Source organism: Pleurodeles waltl, chromosome 9 (assembly GCF_031143425.1).
Source record: "Pleurodeles waltl isolate 20211129_DDA chromosome 9, aPleWal1.hap1.20221129, whole genome shotgun sequence".
Classification (NCBI taxonomy): Eukaryota; Metazoa; Chordata; class Amphibia; order Caudata; family Salamandridae; genus Pleurodeles; species Pleurodeles waltl.
The window spans coordinates 1,126,294,568-1,126,316,918 of record NC_090448.1 but is presented as its reverse complement, the minus strand read 5'-3'; the positions used below and the strand labels follow the sequence as shown (position 1 = coordinate 1,126,316,918).

The window sequence follows — 22,351 nt, the reverse complement described above, 5'->3', positions numbered from 1 at the left end:
ATCCTGTTCACAAGGATGTCTGTGTAAACGCAAGAACATTTGACTGCCATATTGGGATCATTTCCATATTTCTACTTTCTAACCTTATTATGCACAGGATAGAATCTGGGAATAGTGTTTGGATTCATGCGTTAGATGTTTTGTACTTTTAATGTCTTAAATGGATACAGTGCAAGTCATGTATTCTGTGTTACAGGATATAATTAAAAAAAAAGTTAATATCAAAAATTGCTTTCTTTAAATTGTTTTTCCTCTATACTTAGGTCAATTTTCCAAGCGAGCATCAAGCAGTTTGGTTCAGCAGCGAAGTGTTATACTTTTTGAAGCATTTTGTGCCATGAAATATGCAATCTATGCTCTGTGCCTGAATGCGCATAAGCATTCTATGTGCAAGGACTGTGCCGATAATGTCTTGAGTGAATCCTCAGGAGAACCAGAACTTAATGCAGCTCCTGGAAATGATCACCGTCATTGTCAAGGTACTGACCTGAAGCATAACTACTTCTTAACTATGTTGTTCCAACTGGGTTGGAAGGTGGGTAATGAGCTATTGGGAAAGCTAGCCTTGCAGTCACACGTCCACTAACCCAGATAGAAAGAAGGCTTGTAGTGCCTTGGCACGTTTTGCAGTATTGAACCCATGCTCAAGACCACAACAGTCCGGATTCCCCAGTGATTTTTTCCAGACAAATTAAATATTTTGCGCACACTAATTGGGTAATTCTGCGGAAAAGTGCATAGATAGCTGGATTTAAAATATTCAGTGCTAATTCCTACAAACACACTACTATGCTTTAGTAGGTCTGCCCTATATTTCTGCCATGAGTCTTAGAGAAAATTGTAGGGTTTTACAACTGCATTTATATTCTCAAAAGATTTTCTTGTCGAGTTGGGCACCACAAAGCATGACAACTTAAGATGCTTACAGTTTGTGCTAGGTAACAGAGTCCATTTGTTGCCTGAATTCAGTAACTGGAGCAGCATGGATAGGGAACCCTCTTGCATATTACAGTAATTGTAAAAGTGTAATTAATGATTATAGCTCCAGTGTGAGGGTACTATCCATTCTAAGTCCCGGTAGCCTAAAGTGATTTGCACACATAAACTGAGTGGGTAAATTATTATAATGCTTCACTACAGCCTGTGTTGGCCTAAAGGGGAAGGTAACACAAACCTAGTGACAATCCCACACTTAAAAAGCAACCAAGCAGTTGTATTTGTTTATTTGGAGGGAAATGTCACAGGTAGTGCTAACACCATGTTCTGGCATGCTCTTGGTATCACACGTTTATTCTTATTAACCCCTTGTCGAATGGAGAATAACATGTTTCTGCCCTGATTCCTGCATGTAATCCTGTAAAATCACTCTTTCCATCTCCAGAGGCTATTTGACACTGGTTTATAAAAATATTTTTCACAATTATCGCACCCACAGTACTGGGTGCAGTAGTCCTGAATCATTTGTAATTCCTGATCCTGCTGATATCTACTGTTACCAACAGAATTGGAAATTCCAGGCCACTCCTAATGGCGGCATTGGGTGTGGTGACCATATGAGTGCATGTATTAATCCTTCTGATAGTTTTTGCCTCTGTAAACCTGTCAACAGCCAAATATACCGAACATGGAGGACTTTGCTTAGCCTAGCGCTGTAGTACACCGAGGTGCTTAACTTCCCAAGAGTTACTATATAGACACGAAATATAGATTAAAGGAGATGTTTTGTCGAAATGGATTTAATGTTTTTCCTTTTTCCATGCAGATTATTCAGCTCTCTTCAAGCAATACTTAACTAAGTGCCAGCATTACTTGCATTTTATTCCTGCCCCTCTTTGCCTCGAGGTTTTGGAGAACATCTTTTCGTTGCTCTTCATTTCCTACAGTGACCTCTGTACTGAGTTCTCTCTTCCTGAGGATTATGCTTTTGATGAGGACTATGAGGATCAGGATAAAAGAAGTGATGGATTAAAGAGCTTAGACAGCAGTGCTGACAAAGGTGACTCTCGGACTCACTCACCAATGCCAAGTCCTCAGATTGGAGCACATGTTGAAGAGAAATGGTTGCCAAAAGATTCAAAGACTCTTTCTCAGGAAACCCATGCAGTGCCTGAATTAATCAGCAAGGCAGAACACTGCCATTCCAACAACTGGGCCTACCTGAACTTGAAGCACTTTACAAGTGACATGACTGGATTTTTAGTGGATGAAATAGCTGCAGAGGCCTTCTTACAAATGCTGCTTGATCATTTGGAAAAAATTAAAAACAGCAAACCATGGGACTCGAGTGATGGGTCTTCGGAGAAGCTGCAGCTAGTGGAGTGCCTAAGTTGCTCGGTCAGCAGAGAGACTTTTGAGAGCCGGGTGCTCCAGTTTTCTAAAATCCTATCTGAGGCTCAATGGCGATATAAAGTGGTGATAAGCAATCGAAATGCAGGTATGTTTTGATTTTAACCCAGCCAGCGAGACATCTGTTCACCACAGTAATAATGCTCTGGTGGTACATCACTGTACAGTTTATTTTGTTGCTTATTTCTTGACTGTCGCTAAATATACTTCTTCAAGCATCTAGATAACCCATCAGGTGCCAAATCCCTGACCTTTTATTTCTCATTGTGCTTGGTTGCAGAACATTGGCTCTTTAGTTGGTCACTCAACTGCAGAATGTACAAATCATACTTTGGAGACTTTTCTATATTTGTGTGCATGTCTTCCGCACATCCATTTTTTCAACCTATTTCATCATTGGTATTGTTTGACTGAGATGGAAGGGGGATCACCCCTTCGTGTTCTTGTTCAGTACTCCACTTGGTGTCCTTTGAAACGTACACTAGATACATACCAGCAGACATGGTAGGTGTTTTCTATGCACCACTCCCAGCTCTGAGAGCTGGCTCCAACCTGCCTTGGATGTTGATGCCAGAGAGCTTTGTTGCCTTTTGTGGATTAGAGGAAGCACTATATGCTTACATTAAACCTTTTTGTTGTTTACTATTGTTGAAAGTACAAATGGCTGGTATACTGACAGTCTCTCTGGTGCTTTCCATTGTGTGTATTCTCTAGTGGGCAGGAGGGTCACGATTGTGGGAATCAAACTCCTAGTTAGGATGGTACATGCTAGAAGGTTCAGTCACATGCAGAGTTTTTTCACACTTTCCTGGATAACTTTGCTTGCCTGGTTTGTTTACTGAAAATGTGTTTTAAACACTGTTTAAAGAAAAAGGTAACTATAAAACACCTAGGGTTTTCATACCTTTGCCCCTTTTCGGAATGGATTAAAGTTCCATACCCACCTGAGCACAGAAATCAAATCCGAAACAAAGCTCTTGGATTTTCAGAAATACATCTAACTCTAAACTGGTGATTTTTCTGGCATTGGAAATGCTGGTAGTTTACTGTTGGAGTAATGGTGCGTTTCACTTCAACTTTTTTCTGCTGCTACTTCACCTGTAAAAAAAATATCCAGTTGTTGAAATCCCTTCTTTTACACCACCATAATGTTTAGAGGGTTTGGGGTGGTTCTCCCACTAACGTTTCTCATTTGTTGAGTCTCTTCTGCCTCTGAGTGTAGGTTTGCAAATTGCACACTATAGACCGTTGTGAAAGAGTGTGAAGGCCGGTAGATTTTAGCAGCTTAGTAGATACCTTAGCAACTTAGTGGATACCGACTAACTTTCCAGTGCCCACTTCCCCAACCTACTCCCCTGACTTGTTCCGACCCACTTTGGTTGCAGACCTTCCACACTGGAAAGATCCATCTGCAGGCTGTAGTATCCACTTTTGCTGATCCTTTAACTTAGGATCCAGCATGTGCATCTGTCTTAGTAGTGTAAAAAGGGTTGGGAGTGGATGAGTCATTTTTCCGGCTGTTGATTTTTAGAACCGAATGGCCTTCAGTAGAATTGCATTCGGAGAAGTCGAATATTTTTCTAATGCCTAGACACTGATGTACATTTGCTTCTATCTCCTAGAAGAGCAGGTCTTGTCCTCACAGGGACTGCACCTTCGAGTAAGAAAGCAGTTTAACCACAGGAGGAGAAGTCGTGCTCGAAGGAGGAAAAAAGGTGTGTTAAAAAACTCAATGTGTATAAAAGTGTTATTATCCTGGAACCTCTCTTGCTCTAGGTTTCAGATTTTTGATGTGTATTTATGTATAGGATAACGTCAGTACAAATAAATGACGAATCAGCGAACCATGGGTCATTTTATTTAATTGCATTACATTCCACTTCTTGTTAAAACAAAAATAAAATTCTGGTGCAATTGCAACTAATGAAGTGGTTCTAATACTTTAACATTCATACTGCAGTACATTAAACAATCATAAAGTTTGACCTGAGTAAGGTAAATGGAGCAATAAAAATATAGGAGACTGATAGCCCTCACCCATCTGCATGTAGCACTTTAGATAAAGTCTGAGGATCCATGATATTCTTCAGCAATATCCAATATCTATATCATCTGTAGGACTGTCTCATTGGGATGCGATGTTTTGGACCACTCGTAGGTAGGCAGTGTTTCACTGGGTGGGAGGGGGACTTGTAATTCGGATAGTCATACTTCTGAAATGATAACGAGAGTTGTGTCGTCCTTTCCTGTGTGAGTTTGAGTTAGACTGCTGCAGAACTGTGTATTCAAGAGTAACCTCCTCCATGCTAAACAACCGCTGCTGTCTCCCTTTCTTATCACCTCTCATTGCATTCGGCACTCTCAGCATGCTGCACTGTTCTTTTTGCTGTTCTCAGCAGCCAACTGCAGTCACCTGTTTCCATGTTGCTAACATATCTATTGTCAAGGTTTCCCTCCCGCTCAATGCAGACTATAGCACCTCTGGTTGATTTCCATGCCAGTCACCTCAGACCGCTTTGTTCTGTGTGCATTTGTATGTGCTTCACTACCAGAATCAAGGTTACACAATGCAGAAGTCTTTGCAGACACCCACCTGTGCAGGCTTCTTTGAAGTTTTGCCTGATCCATAGCCCTTGTCTCTATTGCATTTGCCTAAGCCAAATCATATTGGCTAAAGCTTACTTTTTAATTTCTGTCCATTGATTAATCAGCAGGCTAGCGCCACAGAGATCAGCAAAGATCATCTTGTGGCACTCTGGGCCCTTCCCCATACACCCCTTCTACAGCCATACCTACTGAAGTAAACTATCCAGAGCTAAGGCAAAATGAATTACTCAGAACTCATGTTGATTGCTATTCCCAGCAGCTGAACTTAATCACGGAATAGGCTGCATCAAATGTTCTTTTCCATGTTAGGTGACATTACAGCATTTTTTTACACATGCATCACTCCAACTAATTGGTTTCATAGTCTTCCCCAACCCTTCATATTTACACTCTGAACATACTCAATCAGCTCTCTATCATATACTATTTTCCCAACCTAAACTACCTACTGGTTAAATCTCCATCATTGAGCAGGAAAAAACTAAATATATCTTTAACCTAATAACTGATGCAAAACCCAACCTGTTCTTCATTACAGAATAATGATTAGTAGATGGCATTGTACCAGCGCTCCATTAAGCAGTTCCATGAGGGTATTGAAGCCATGCACAGAATCAGCAAGGAAAAACTGTAATATGCTTAGCAATATTATAAAATGACTTGATTACAGAAACTGATAGAAAAGAAATACAAATATTAGTCTGTGAGTTAATGATAATAAGACGTGATCCTTCCCTTGCTTTCTAATACTGTACAAAACTTCGCCTGGGTATTGGAAGCTACACATGCTCTTTATGAGACATATCCATGAAACATCCTATCCTATGTATCCCCAGTGTCCTAAATATCTGGTGTGACAAACCCAAAAAAACACCACCAAAAGGCATAACTCATCTGGAAACCCCAATCTCCATTAGCTCATCTCTGGGCTTACCAACAAAGCTGGACATACACTTCAATGTTCTCAAGTAACCCAGAATCAGTCAAGATTAGAGGAATCGTGCCCTAGCTCTGCAGCTCATTTCATTGATGTCATTCCATTAAAACCAATAACCTACCCTTCTTCGCATGTTGCTACCTGCAGACTGTGGAATAAACTAAACATGGAAAGGATTGTTGCCCACCTGACTACTCCATTAAACCTGAAACAAGTTTCCATAAACAAATTGTATGAGTGGATAAACAAAGCACTGAACAACATAATTCCCCCCTCAGAACGTCTTTACACTCGGGAAGGAAGTGTAATACATCATGGATGAATAATGAAATAAAGAAGATATGAAACTGCCTACTCTGGACTCTACATTGACAATGGCACAAATAGAAAAATTTCCCCTTTCAAAGTATATCTTAAAAGATTCAACAGGATCTACAAATCGGTCATCAAAAAAGCACACTACTCAAACAGGATCTCCACAAATTATAATCAGAATTCTTCACTTCAGTAAAATGCCTCAGTCACAAGATTACTGCAACAGAATTGCAGATCGCTTCACCAAAGCTAAAACACTAGAACTACACCTTTTTCACAAAATATGTGGTTATCAACTCAAACCCAAGTCAAGAAAAGTCCCACCGAGTGGTGCATGATGCTACACCTGTACTGGGAGCCGGTCCTTTCCTGTCTAGATCATGAAATGGGACAACTTATACTGTGGGACCATACATTGACTCTCCTCCACATCACCACTTATATTGTAATGGATCACTACAGATTAACTCTGCTTTGGCTGGGTTTGACTCTGGCGAAATCGGATATCGCACAACGATGGAAAGCAGAGGCCCCACCCTCGATGGCAGGATGGAAGAGGAGAGTGGACTGGTGCATGACCAGGGAACCAGGAGCCAGTCTGTGAGGTGAGAGGGTGCCTCTAGAAGAACACAAAAGTATGGAGAAAATGGACGGACTATAGAGGCATCACCATCACGAGGAAAAGCTACTACACTATGAACAACGATTCAAGAACTAAGTCAGTAGGCCAGGGGCCGATGCCGCCTACACATTTTTAAGACAATCCTATCCGCATTAGTCACACCATCTTCTATGAACATAATTAACCTCTCACTAACAGGAATGTTTCCAGAAGAATTGAGGAGATTTTACATACAATGACAAAATAAGAAACCTACCCTATATGCAACAGACCCAAATAACTACAGGCTGATTTAAAATGGACCATTCCTTGAAATAAATTATAAAATTAACAGCTTTCTCTCAGATTTCAAACTTCTCAGAAGACAGCAGGCTACCGTCTGACCAGAAAACTGGATTCCATCCATGTATTTGTACTCATATTAGTTGCTCTATCTGCAGATTTTGACACACTGCTTCACAAGACACTATTAAATAGATTAAAAGTAATCAGCTTTGAAGGATGCATTTTTGTCTTGCTTGTTCTTCCCTTGAGGACAGATCATAGTGTATCTCAATACCAACATTCTACTCTGGATCATACAACATCATGACAGGAAAACTGCAAGGGTCAATCATTTCTCCTCATCATTCCTTGCACCAGTTCAGCACCAGAGCACATTAAATCATTTCAGCTACTGTGAATTAACTACACAGATGATACACAAATAATCCTAAAACTAGAATGAAAAAATTATATTCAGAGTTGAAAACGGGTGACTGTATTAGAGCCAATCCTTGTTAGCCAGACCAGAAGAGCTGGAGATACTGCCAACTAGCTCAAGTCAAGTAAGAAACCTGGGAGTTGGGAGTCAGACCTTTCTACGAGTCCTCCATTTAATTAAGTAACCAAATCCACATTTCATACCACGTAGATCCTATGCGCAGCTTCTATTGTCTAGAATTTGCACAAAACACTCATGCAACTACCCCCTTGGCTGCATTCAGCGAATAGGCTCTATCAAAGAATGTCACTCTTAGTAATAAGACACCTTCAGAGACTCAGGAATCCAGTGTCAAGACACCTCCTACATGTAAATCTACTCATTCCAGCTCCCCTATCTTAAATGCCTTTCTCTGGCTCCTTGTTGGCAGAACATCTACTTTCAAGGTACTGTGCATTACCGACAAGGCATGAATGGAAATGGATCAACTTTTCTACAAACAAAGGGTACAAAATACTCATAAAAAGTAGACTATAATCATGATTGGCACCTCTCCCAATAATATGTGCTATAAAAACAAAGCAGTCTTTTTGTAAACAGGCCGAAAAATGATGTAACGAACTCCTAACATAGACAAGAATTATTGACAAGCATCTGGCGTTTAGGAGACGTGTAAAAACATTGCTTTTCTTACTTGGAACCATTAGAAAGGGAAAAGCTAGCACCAGGGAAGGCAAGCCATTGGATTGTACCACTAATCTCAGCCCATTGCATCACTCAATTGTCTTAATAGACAGCAAACATAACAAGCTACAAAAATGAAACAAGCATGTCAACGGACAAGCACAGTAGAAAGATTTGGATTATCATTGACAAGGGATCACAGACATTTACATCAAATAAGGTGCCTCTTCATGAACAGATACCTAACGTTGTCTAACCACCCATCCTGAAAGTGCCCTTTCTGGATGACCTTTGTATGCCAAAACACTTTTTGCATATTAAACTGGATAGCCTCTATTACGCTCTAGCTAAATGTTTCTAAAAATAAATTCCTGCTTCTCTGATAATTTACTATTAGCTATTTTTCCTGTTAAAAGAAACTCTTATGAATAAGAATTAGTAAAGCATGTTTTCACTCGTGGGGTTTCTTAACTCCAAACAACAGATGTTTATTAACCGGTGGGCATCTCACCATGCATGTCCGATGTGGCAGTTCATTGGAATTCATTCAGGACATGCTCCTAATGCTACTATTCAACTTGCCAGCTTAATGAAGACAGCCTTCGTTTAACTACACTGCTAAGAGAGGATCGAGAGTAAAAGAATTCTAGCCCTTAGCCGAGTTGCAAGGCTCTCATATATTGACATGGAAGAATATTTTGTTACTTGCTTGCCTATCAAAAACATCTTCAGATCTCTTCTGCTTGTAATGGGAGCCACGGAGTCCAGTCATATGGTGTTGCCCTCAGGATATCAAGATACTATTCTTGTTCTTTTCCTCTTCTTTCTGAAGGCCATTAAGAGTCTCAACTTTCAAAACTCACTCTAATTTGAAATAGTTTCCCTATCACTCATTGTGTACTCTGACTCTGTTTTACTACTCTGATGTTTCTATTGTTACTTTAATGTTGGTCATTTATAAACACCTTCTCTATTACTGTGACAAAGTCTGTGCTTTGAAAAACCCCATACAAATTAATGAATATATATAATATTAATGAATACATGTAGTTTTGATTTTGTTTACACCGAGGAGAACATTGATAAGTCCGAAACAGTAAGAATTCCTCACCAGTCATTTACATGTCACCCACCTCCCTTTGGAGACTATCTGTAGCCATTCTCCTGCGTGCAGTTGTGACACGTGACTGCAGACATGACACAAAATAACTATATTGCCTGTTGGCTGGAGTCTTTCTCTTTTGGGGAACATTGTTAGAGAGGCATAGTACCTTGAAGATGACTTTTGATTTAATGAGAAACAAGTGGTCTTGGCAGCTGTTTGGGTATTCAAAGCTAGTTATTTCAGAACCAAAAAAGAAGCCATTACCAGTGTTCACTCGCAGTTCAGAATAAATAAACTTTAAGCTAATCAAAATCAGATCCTCTCATTTCCAGGTCAAACTGTCTTGCAGCCCGTCCTGAGACTGTTCATGTTGGCTTGGCAAAGAATTGCTCCAGACAAGGATGCCATTCTTTAAAGGATGCTGATATCTGATAGGAGATGAGAATGGGTAGGTTTTGTTCTGGCAGATAGCGATGGATGCATCAAATGATTTTTCTATCTACCCCACTCCACCCAAAAGATATAACACGGATAAAACGCATATACAGACCCCAGTGTCAGAGTAGAGCGTTAGTAGCCCAGCACAAAAGCCATCATGTTGTGCAGCACACACATGTGGCATCTAATGGATGTCCAGGTATGTGGAACTGTACCCACACACTTACCATACCCATGTGGAGTTCAGTAGATGGCCAGCCACTGGTGTAGCTCACCTACACACCTGCACACAAGGAGGCCTCTAATGCATGTTCCCTGAAGACTAGGAACCCTACTTACAGTGGACTGAAGAGAAATGTTTCCAGGAAGTGGGCAGTAGTTAAGCCACTGACAAGAAAACAGTTAAAAAGGCATGTGCTTCTTATTGGAATCGCATGCTATCAGCACTTTCACCTCTCATAGCTAGGTAGTGGAGACCAAAGTCGCCGTTGGTCATGAGCCTTTCTGCGGGATCATCCCCAAACCTTTTGCCTTCTTCCTCCTAATTTTGCTGAATTCATTTTTTCTGGACTTAGGACTCTGCTTTTCTTTTACCACTGCGACACTGAGCCTGCTATTTGCGTCACGCCGACAACTGCCTGTGACACTCTTGTTGCTTCTTGCGACCTTTCGAACACGAATGGGACTCTGGACACAAAACTTGAGAAAATAAAACTTCAGCAGGACTGATTTGGGACTGTATCCAACCCGCTCTCTATCGTGGTTGGCCTAAGCTTTTGACTTTGACCCAGTTCAACGAGACCAGATTGCTGTGGTTGGCTCTTTACAATTTCAGGCATTTTTTTACAGTTTATTGTTTAAAAATTAATAACTCTAATAGTACTGATTGATGTTTTGTCATTTTGCTCTTGTTTTATTTATTAAATTTTGTTCTATTTTTTTAAGTTGGTGTGGGATCCTTTTTTTTTTTGTATTTTTTTTTTTACTGTTTGCAGTGTTGCACAAAAAATATATGCATTGCCTCTAAGTTCAGCCTAACTGCTTTGTGCCAAGCTACTAGTGTATTGAGCACAGGTTACTTTGGGATTTGCATGTGCCTTATCCTGACAAGGATTGTGGTTGCTACTTGACCAGGGCTCACCCTCCCCAATCAACTGACAACCTAGTTTCTCACAGTTGCTCTCTCATTCAAGGATGCTAAGATGTAAAACAGAAGAACCCTCAATGGACGAGCATGATTGTCAAGCTTACTAGAGAAAAAAAACACTCAGAGATAGAGAAAAATAAATTCTCGAGCAAGGTGGCATTGCTTTACAAAGGTATGGAGGGGACTTATCACCACTAATGATTTTTCCTTGTAGCAAGCTGGCTATCTATGTAATGTACAATGTAAGGGGACACTGTTCAGATAGGCCAGGGCGACCCTTATTGGCTGACAGGGGTTAAAACAGTAACTCTAAAAGCGCTCTTTTGTGGTAGTGTGGGCGAACAGTTAGGCTTATCAGTAGATAGTGTTAACAATTTACTGCAGACACAGAGGCAGTAATTAGGACACACACTCAATAAAGAAATTGGACACCAATTTATAAAAATAGTACATATTTTTATATAAATTTAGACAGCAGGATCCTCATAATCTGGAGTTATCAATTTTTAGGTTACAGAAAAATATGCATACTTTAGGCTGCACGCAGTAATGTTATCCTATGGGGAATAGACACCTACTGCAAAAGGGCATGAGTTAAGGTGAGTATTGGGTAAGGTCCGAGGCAGCACCAAGAGGCCACTTCGGGAGGCACTGGGGCGTGCGGGTGCAGAAGTGCCTTACAGCATTCTGTGTCCCATTAACTTAAATGGGAGATGGTCCTGGGGGAAAGAGGCTGCAAGTAGGGATTGGGTAACCAGTCTGGCTCAACCCAAAGGTGGGGCTCAGGTTGAGGGTTTTGGGCACTAAGAGACGCCGTTGGTTCACTCATACTCGGGCTCATGTGCTGTTGGGCGTTGAGGCGACAGGTCGCGCTGCTTTATATCCTCACGGTTCTTGGTTCCTGCAGAAAAAGGCAGGTGACGACTGAAGAACCAGCATGGCCAAACCCAAGGATGGGCTCAGCTCTTGAGGGTCTCAGGGCCCCATGGGCACCGTCAACTGCCTCAGACTGTAGCTGAGGGGCTCGGGTGCAGAGGTGCTCTGAGGCATCAGGTCGCGGTTGTTAGTGACTCCTCTGTATCTTGGTTCTGCAAAAGAGGGTCAAAACAGGACAGCTGGGCCGCTCTTGAGATGGGTCTCACTGTCTCTGAAGTCCCTTGACAAGTCCCTTGACATGCAGGTCGGTTTTCTGTGGTGTTGGTGTCCCGACTGGACACTACAAGCCTTGTCTGCTGCAACTGCTCTGATACCCTGGAAATTGATACTGTGGTGCTCCTGGAGTGGTCAGCATCTTAAAACTCGCTGGGTAGATGTGACTGACCTAGAGCCTTGGTCATCCTGTTCCTGGTACCTTGCCCCCTCTGTGGACCAGATGGTCGGCAACATGGCAGAGCCTGTGGATCAGTGCTTAATTTGTAAATAAAGAGGTGCCCGTGCTCAAAGCCCTTCTCTTAAACACGAGACTGCTGTAATTAAATCTGCCAGCACTGAATACTGAGGCAGCTTAATCCTGACGCCATCTCGGGACTCTTCAATCCATTTACGGCCACCCCTCCCCCTTCAGCTCATCCTGCAACTTTCTACTGTCTCCCTTTATGACGCTTTTTAGTTTTTCCTTCTTCCGTCTTTCCCATATGTGTATTATGCTCGCAGCAAATGCTTGAGGCATAGGAATAAGCTCCGGCCCTCACAAATAAGTGCTGGTGCTCAGCACCGGAAACAACAAGCACAAATTAAGCACTGCTATGGATGCAGAGGAGTAGCTCCTCTACTCCAAGGGATATCTTTCCTGGTTGTTTAAGTGCTTGTCAGCCCTCCAAAGGTTTTCAGGAGGTTGTCCAGCTCTTTAGGAAGTCGGTACACCGACAGTAAAAGTGTGAGCTGCCCGGCAGGGTTTTATATCACTCTTGGTGCAGGTTGTCAGTTTTTGCTCTGTTCGGTCCTTCTTTTTCTTCCTCGGTTCCTAATAGTCAAAGCCTTGACTTGATCTGTTTTCCTGGTGTCAGGGGGTCCCATAAACACTCAATTTAGGGGCGTTAATAGGGTGAAGGGTAGTAGCCCATGGGCTACTCACCCTTGGGGTCACCACACCGCTTATATGACCACTTCATGTGGGATGTAGGCATCACCCTGGCCCAGAGTTCCTACTTCCACCATACATGATGGTGGAATTCTCCCTTTTGTGTTCACTTCAGTCTTGCCCACCTTAGGGTGTATCCAGCCTGCAACTGCTACACACCTCCTGACTATCTAATTTCCTGCCTGTCCTGGTGCTAAAGGGGCCTCAGGGCAGGGGGTTGCCTCTCCCAGGTGTGAGGGAAGCTGGGGGTCTCATATCAAAGGTGGCAGGGACTGAGGGCCAGATGTAGGAAGCCTTTTGTATGTTGCAAACTGCGAAAAACGCAGTTTGTGGCATGCAAAAGGCCGAACGCGATGCACATCATCAAATTGCAAGTCGGTACCGACTCGCAAGTTGAGGATGCGACTCGCAAATAGGAAGGGGTGTTCCCTTCCCATTTGCGACCGCATCGCCATGCTGAGTTGCTTTGTAACCGCGAATGAGGTCACAAACCAACTCGCAGTTACCACCAGTGTCACACTGGTGGTAACACATTCGCAAAAGGGAAGGGGTCCCCAGGGGACCCCTTCCCCTTTGGGAATGCCGAAAATAATATTTTTTCAGATCAGGCAGTGGTCCTATGGACCACTGCCTGCTCTGAAAAAACCGAAACCAAATGGTTTCGGAAGTTTTTTCTTTTTGCAACTCGTTTTCCTTTAAGGAAAACGGGCTGCAAAAAGAAAAAAAAAAACTGCTTTATTAAAAAAGCATTCACAGACAAGGAGGTCTGCTGTCTCCAGCAGGCCACCATCCCAGTGAGTGCATGGACTCGCTGTGGGGTCGCAAAATGCGACCCACCCCTTTAATATTCATGAAGTGGGTCTTTGCAACCCCATAGCGAGTCGCAGAAGGTGTCTGAGACATCATTCTGCATACAGTTTTGCGAGTTGCAAATTGCGAGTCGGTCTGACTCGCAATATTTTCTAATGCTACATCTGGCCCTGAGACTTTGAAGTCCCTGTCCTTGGTATGCAGACGTACTAGCCATCCGGCTGGTGGTGGTGAGAACACCTCCTGGCAGAGCAAGCATTGTTTCTGACCTCTAAGAGCAGGGGCTCTCAACTCTAGGGGGTCATAAACTCATCTGTGGTGGCAGGCTTGTCGATACCAGTCAACCAACACACTAGAGGACTAGAAGGTTTCAGGGTGCACCTCTAAGGTGCCCTTTGGGTGCATTTCATAATAAAATCCAGTATTGGCATGAGTATTGATTTATTAAGACAAGGTGTTTGATACCAAACACCACTATTTTGCGTGCAGCCATCATGTAGCTGGGTCACTCATGATGACCAGTGGCCAATCAGTGGTCTTAAATGGCTGCCTGGTCACTTGCAATATCTAGAAACAGAAATAGACATCACAGGGGCATATCTGCTCATGCAGACATGCCCTCACATGTATTATAATGCACAATGCCTTCTGGCTCTTAAGGCCTGCTGTAGGGGTGACTTACATCAAATACATGCAGTGACTTTGGCATTGCACACAGTGAGTGTGCCATGCTGTGTTGTCACTCAGGGCTTGCATCTTGACACGCAGTCTGTGATGGCAGGCTGTGTGCAATTTGTCTGTGGGTCCCTTAGGGTGGTATGAGATATCCTGCTGCAGCCCTTAGGAAGCCTCTTTAGTACCTATGCCTTAGGTACCAGGGGTACCATTTACTAGGGACATACAGGAGTGCCAAAGTCCTTTGCCAGTTGTGCTACAATTATACATATCTTGTTTTAAGGAAACAGCACTGGCACTGAGGTCTGATTAGCAGGCTTCAGTGCACTGTCAGAGTCGAAGACCAGCATCTAGTAGTTCTAAAGGGAGCAAAATGAGCAAAAATGTGGGGGACATCTGCAAAGAAGTCCAGTTTCTTGCATAATTTCTTCAAAAACCTAAATAGTCAGGATTACGTGCTTTGTCCCGTAGTACACTCTCACTTTGGTTGTTCTAAATGGATGTCCTTGAATTCAGAATTGTATAGTTATTTTTAGGACAGAGGCCTGTATACTTTTTAAATGATCTACATTAGCTCATGTGGACCATAACATTTTCCAACGCTGTAGAGCTATATTTTTTATATTGGTCAATGTTTATTTTAAATACATGGGGCCTGATTTAAAGATTCGCTGAAAGGTACACATTCTAAAATGTAACAGATATCCTGTCCACCTTATTACAAGTCCATTTTGTCCATGTGTACTAAGGCGGACAAAATATTTGTAATGTAATGTGACGGAATATGCATCTGCCAAACTTTAAATTAGGCCCTATGTTACATTTTGAATGGTTCCTGTTTTGGTACCTCGATTGCAGAGAATGTGGCTTTATATTTCAATGAGCTTATGAAGACCCTCACTTAGGAGAAATTGTTACTAATATATGGAATTGCCTTAACTGTGGTAGGTCTATACTGCCTGGCATTTTGCTTAAATGAAAAAAAAAGTTACACTGGGCGTCAGTATGCCACTATTGGTGATGTGCCTCTGTAGTCCTTATACATGTTGTTTTATACCATTGATGTTGGATTTTTTCTTAAAGCAGAGCACCCTTTTAAATCTTTTTGCAAAATGTTAGTATAGTTAGGAGGAATCCTCCTGCCTCAGTACACTGTAAATCTGCCATTTCTTGACCATGAGGTCTGTGACATGTTAACTATTTTTGTGTTCTTTGCACCGCAGCTGATAAAGATGTGCAGGAGTCAGTGGTGGAAAACAATGGTAGTGAATTAAGCACAAGCACATCAGGTAGGAAATATGATATTAATAAGTTGTCTTCTGTTCTGTTCTTACTCAGGTTTGGACAGTTTTTCATCAACAAAATGTTTAATGTTGTAAGATCATGAACTCACTGAACTGCAAGAGGCAAAACATAATCTCCCTCTATGGTCGCTTGTAGGGTTCTGTCTCTGGGAACTCTTTCTCCTACTGGGGAATCCAGCACACACACACACACATGTGACCCTTATGGGATTTTTGAAAAACTAGATTTGCTTCCTCACCAATCTGGCTGTCTCTCCATTCTCCAGTCAAAAGCAGCCAGTTCTTTTATTAGCAGTAACCCTGAGCTTTTATCCCTTTTTCAGTGGCTTTGAATGAAAGTCCAAGTTATTACATGTTGAGCATCTGCCAGCACTGTGCAGAAGTTCAAAATAAATTAGCAGAACTGCCTGTGAAAGGTTCCACATAAAATAAATGCATAAACAATGGGTAAATAATTTGGAAATTAAATGTCTCCTACAATAGCAGTAATGGATACAAAAACCAAATCCTCTGATTAATTCAATGGTGGTCTCCTCTTTAGGACATTAAATAGTTTTCTATAATCAAGTTTTTATTTGTGATTTTTTTAGAACAAGGCACTGTAGGCTGACAGAAATCTGCAGTCCCTTACTCTTAGATCCAGATATTTAAATGCAGCACTTTCGTTGTGGTTCTTTGTAAAGTAGTAATTAGAGTAGGTTTGAAGACAGACTTCTGGATTTGGGCTGATTCAAATGCTGGAGAGAATATTATCTACTGACTAAAAAGTTAGGTGGCTCTCACTTTATCTTTATCTTGCGGTTAGTCTCATAAACCTAGCACCCCAATTTGCAGACATAATGATACACCAGCAAAGTGCTGAAATGCATTCCCACCCGGCTCATCAACTACTTTTTTTCTCTCGTTCCCACACTTATCATACTCTGCCGTCTCACGCCCTTCTCTTATCCACATCCTTTTTCCTCATTCTTAACTCTCACCTCCCTCAAGGAGTCAAACTTCACATCCTCATATGTGAAAATCCAGTATTGGCAATCTTTCTTCGCCACTTAGAATGATTTTCCTAACCATTTTTATGTTTACAGGTAACATTTTTAAATAGGTCAGAGTCTAGATCAGTGGAAAATTATTATACCTTTTTACTCAAGCCCAACTTCGGGGTGCATTTTTGTTTAAAAAGTGATTTATTTTGCCAAATCTTTGTCAAACACCCCAACAAACAAACAAGAAAGGCCCTTACCTAAGTCGAGTTAATAAAGTTTTCAGGATGTTGAGAGTGTTGGTGTCCTGTTAGAGATGGCTATTGCATCTCTTGTAATGTTTGTCTCATCAGGACACAGTCCAGTTCAAGACCGGTTGAGGACCCAAATGGCCTCTTGAATTTTCAGTGTATGGTATAGTAGTTGATCAAGCTGACTGTGAGAGCAGTCTGTGAGAATGTATTTGAGAAAGGTAGAGTTTATATGAAGCCATGAAAAAAAAGGGTTCTTTCGTGTGAATTTCACAAGGCTTACCGTATGAAGCTCAGGTCTCTTTCACTGATGTGTTTGATTCTTCGCTCTTTTTGAGAGGATGCAGTTTTTATTCTGTGCCGTGTCTGTGAATATTAAGGGTGGGCTCATGAAGAAAGGGAGAAAAACCTACCTATTGTATCACATCAGGCATCCTCTATGTAAGGCTGTGTTCCAGGTTGGAATAGTTTCATTTAATTTGTTCACCTGTGTTATTGCTTCATGTACTTATACGTTATTGAAAACGTCCTCTCTCTCTTTCGCATTCTCATTAAACAATAAATACAATATGCTGACTAAAAAAACATAGTTTTATCATTTTTCTAAGAGCTTTTTACTCTTTAGGAGATGGTTTATGATCCCACACACACAATCACACATCACCTAGCACTGATGCATTAACAGACACACACACACACACACACACACACTCTCTCTCTCTCTCTCTCTCTCTCTCTCTCTCTCTCTCTCTCTCTCTCTCTCTCTCTCTCTCTCTCTCTCTCTCTCTCTCTCACACACTCACACATGAAAACACTCACACAAACAGTGACAGGTTTCTTTCAGAGGAAACCACCATTGAGCCCCTACGGCACTAGGAGATCATGCCCATCAGGGCCAGTATAGAGGAAGAGAACTGTGAAAAAGGACGTAAGTGTCTTACCTACCCCTTGCATCTAGGAGACACCTACTGCCTGTATTTCCACACCTGGCTTTAAGAATACAACAGAGTGGGTGGAAGAGTGTGTGTGTGTTTAAATCACTGTTAAGCCAGAGAACGGTACTGAAAACACAATTTGAGCTCCCTTCTGTTTCTTCTGAGTTACCTCCTGGAGCAGCACTAATATCTGTGTATAGAAAAAGGCTTCTGATGCAGTGCTTTACATAATGAGCAAAGCATATGAATGTTTATTTAAATGTACTTTTTAAAATCTATACAATATTGGTCTGTTGTTACTTCTGACTACAAGTCTCTCAAGTTTGGACCTGTACAAACAAATATCATCTCTTTATAATTGCAGAAGGAAGCAATAGCACCATCTCTGGGAGGAGCGAGTTGGGATTCAGGCTGCAGCCCCTCAAAAGGAATCTTCTTATTCCCATGATGCTTTCTCCACCAGAATCTCTTCTAATTTCCTGCATCCTAAGGGGGAATTTTGTAGAAGCACATCAGGTAGTTCAGAGCTTTGTTACTTGCCAATTATGTCTTCATGTGTGATTTAGTGCTATCAATAGATTGGTGGATTGAGGTATAGGGCAGACAAAGGAAAGCCAGTCTGTTGCCTCCAGGGTGGTGCATTGTCTTTACTTGGTGCATAGGAGACTGTCATCAACAAGGAAGTGACTAAAAACCATGATTAACGAGAGATACTAAAAATTAGGCTGAATAAACCCTGCATCTATCTGCGGGTTACGCTGGTTTTGTTACACTCCTGCGGATTTGTTATACATACTATCTCAGAAGTCAGCAGAAGAGAAAGTTGAAAAGGTTGGTGCCTACACATCTAAGAGTGCAGCAGTGCACTCGTGGAATGATACATATCAGATTGTGGAGCCTCATGTAGGAAATTGCAGTGTGGGGAACATACACATGGTAGAAATAATAAGGGACAAGAAGGGTAAGGGCAAGTTGCAACAAAGGAGTGTTCCTAGAAGCTCAAAACTGTAGGAGGATGCACACACATTCTGCAGTTAGGGGCAGCACAGAATCAAGTGCAATGGCCTAAGTGAACCATAGACCTCAATATCGTTGAGCCAAACAAAGTAAAGAGTAGGCCCTGAAACGCACAAAACCAAAAAGAGAAAAGCTCCCCTCTCCTCTGTAAATAAAACCCAAAGAGCAGTGGCTGTAAAGAAGCAACAAACTGAAAATGGCCCTGCAATCTTCTTTATTATATGTGCCCATTCACCATCTTTTCCAAAAATATCAAGAAGTAGATTTAGCACTGTATTATGACAAAAAAGATATTTTGAATAGAGGCATTTAGAGCTTTGCTGATAGGGGCCAAAAAAAGGAAATAAGGTGGCCTACGACTTGACTTATAAAAAAAAAAAAAGTATACCTTTTAATCATCTACATCACTACATCCTGATCGAAGCAAGATTGTTATAGTACAAGTGATAATAGTGGATGTGGAAGAAAACAATGTTATGTCATGTAGGTTTGTAGAGCGTACTTTCACCCTCTTTGGTATCCTGGCTCCGAGCAGGTGTGAATCTGGGCACACCTAGGGCTAGTAGGACTACTCAAAAAGAAGGGTATTCAGCCAGTTGCTGGATTCAAGCAGTGAGGAGATGGCTCTTATGTGTGGGGGCTTGACTGCCAGATCTTGCTTTCTGTATGCATAGGTTTTGGGCAAGTAGGCGTCCGGACGAGCCATGGTGTCTGAAAGGTTTGTGAAATCAGATGCTATTGTTGAGATATGCTGGGCCAATGTTATGTAGTGCCATGAAAGTGTAGGTGAGGAGTTTGGAGTGCTTGTTTGTAAATGGCAAGCTAGTGGAGCTCCTTCAGTTGTGGTGTGATGTGAGTGCAGTGTGGGAGGTTGAGAGTGATTCTGGGCACCGAATTCGAATGATTTGCTGCCTTCAGGGGAGTTTTATTTAAATCCTGGCATAAAGGGTGTTCCTGTAGTCCGACTTGCTTGTGAGCAGTGCATGCATGACGCATTTCCAATTGCTGATTTAGAGCCATTTCAAATGTTCTTCAACATCTTTGGTGTATGGAAGCATGAGTAGGTGACCAGATTGACTTAGATAGTTATGTTGAGTTTGCTGTTCATGATGATCCTGAAGTCCTTGGAGTGGGTGTCAGTCCTATCTCTGTTGGCCACCAGGTGGAATACCACAGTGCTGTGCTCTTCCTGAAGATCTTAATTTCAGTCTTGTCATTGTTCAGCTTTGGACAGGTGGTCTTCGTCCAAAGAGAGATTTCAGTCATACAGAAATTGACCTTGATCTGGTTACTGGGTGTCTTGTGCATGAGTGATAGAATGACATGTGTGTCATCAGCGTAGGAGATGATGTTGATATCATGAGAGCGGACATGCTGACTTGAGGGATCCCATATGCGGTGAAGAGGGCCAGGTCAGTTAGGTTCACCCTGGACACCCTCGTTGCCCTCAAAGAACACATTGCCAAAAAAAAAACAAGACGGCCTTGGTGCCAGCACTCTTTTCCAAAGAAAGTCAAACTGTTTCTGCCGGAAACCGATTTCAAAACTGTGGGTCAAGTCCCCCTACCGTTGCATCTGGATGGTGTTAATGCCTTGTTCCATAGTCTCCCAGACTGTCACCCCGTAGAATCATCTTGCACGCCCAGCCTGTCTCATCCAGGGCCTAATGAAATAAAGTTGCATAACCCCCATGCTAATCTAACTCCATTGGCTTCCCTTGTCAGCAGGCATCATCTTCAAAATCAACTGCATCTTTTTCAAAGCTATAACGACCAGCACCCTCAATTATCTTGCACAGAAGCTCACCACCTGGGTGGTACCCAGGATCACACCCCTCTAAAGAACACTTCATCACAATGCATTAACCGTCCACAATTTCCTCTCGTAATACCAGTTGACTTTCCTCTTGTCTTTGATCATGTGCTCCTCTGCCTTTTGCCTAATTTCTCACTTAGAAATACTCTACAAATGTCTCAACATCTGCATCATCCACTCGCTAGCCCCAGCTTAGGGGTGGAACTGCATTATTGTCTGTGCAGAACATCTGTACCTACGGTCCCACATCGTACGAACAGAAAATGTAACCTGTAGTGCTATAGATTTTTATGCACACCCCATCTTCCCGCAAGCAGGCATGATCTCTTATGTTGTCTTTCACCTTTTGACAGTAGAGTATTATTTCTGTCTCCTATCTCTACACTCTCTCACAGTACAAACCTGCTGGAAAAAATACAAAATTGCTGTGGAGTCTCTGTCCTAGTGCCTTGGAGGCAAATAGAAGGGTCACAAGATATCTTGTGAACAAAATGCATTTAAAGTAAAACAACTCCCAAACATTAGATGGCAGGAGTATGCAGAGCATCTGAATCTACAGCACAGCAGGCTACAAACAGATGGTTACACAGTAAGTAACATTTTCCTTCCACTTGTCATTAGTATACTAATTAGCCATTTTGACACCAACATATCCTACTTCATTTTGGAATATTGGCACATACGCTCCTTCCCTTCAGCTTTTGTGCTCTTGCTAGTACCTGCAATCTTGCACCCCTTAGTTGGAGATGTCAAAGCACGTTCCAGTAATTTATAGGTAGAATGGTCAAAAGCTCCATAAATCTATTTTAATGAATACTCTTTATTCGATCATATAAATATAGATCATAAGAGAATCACAGTACAATACAGTATATAAAGACAGATCATATATACAGATAAAACCCACCCACATAAAAACTCAATAAGAACAGAACACATCACCTTATTATCAAAAGCCAAAACAGCAGCGTCTTACGCCAAGCCACAGCGCCTTTTAAGAAATAACCAACTGAGCTGCTGGCATCATGAACCTTCAACTTTTTGAGGAAGAGCAAAGCTGCCCTACAGCTAGTAAAATTATTTTGTTGTAGCAGTGGTACCAGATACAGTTTCCTAAAAAGCTCATAAAATGTACAGAAAACACAGAGTACAACAGTATTTGTGGAGATTGTTCATCACAGGGGCAAATACAGATATCACCAGAGGAAAACTGCCCTTGAGGAAAAGACCGTATCCAGCGAAGAGACCCTATCCTAAAGCGGGTCAGTAACATTCGCTCATACACATTATGAACATACAACAGGTAAGGTGCCGGTCCAGGTGACGTTTGGGCCATACAGTACTCCCTGACTGTCAACTTAATTACCTCATACGTCTCTGTGGCTGTCCATCTGTGATTGAGAAAGCAATCTTGCAATCTCAAACCCATGCTTTATTCTTTTTTAGATATTAAATGTGGATTCTCAAACAAGTGCGGGCAGCCCAGAGCAGTCATAGAGGCTTTAATATATATCAGCCACGGGATTGAACAGGCAATACCACTAGTGAGGCAGTCCTTAATGAACAACTGATTGAGGACC

General features: G+C 41.9%; 1 protein-coding gene across 4 annotated transcripts in view; it reads left to right on the top strand.

Annotated features, from left to right (window-relative positions):
• Positions 1-22,351, top strand: part of ZFYVE26 (zinc finger FYVE-type containing 26) — a 449,330-nt gene that overhangs the window by 96,337 nt on the left and 330,642 nt on the right. For 3 of the 4 annotated variants that reach the window (XM_069208874.1, XM_069208872.1, XM_069208873.1), the window contains exons 9-13: positions 264-479; positions 1,763-2,434; positions 3,969-4,061; positions 15,693-15,758; positions 18,304-18,455. In XM_069208874.1, the coding sequence (XP_069064975.1) occupies positions 264-479; positions 1,763-2,434; positions 3,969-4,061; positions 15,693-15,758; positions 18,304-18,455 (1,199 nt within the window). The remainder of the gene's footprint in view (positions 1-263; positions 480-1,762; positions 2,435-3,968; positions 4,062-15,692; positions 15,759-18,303; positions 18,456-22,351) is intronic. The other variant, XM_069208871.1, reaches the window with a different exon arrangement.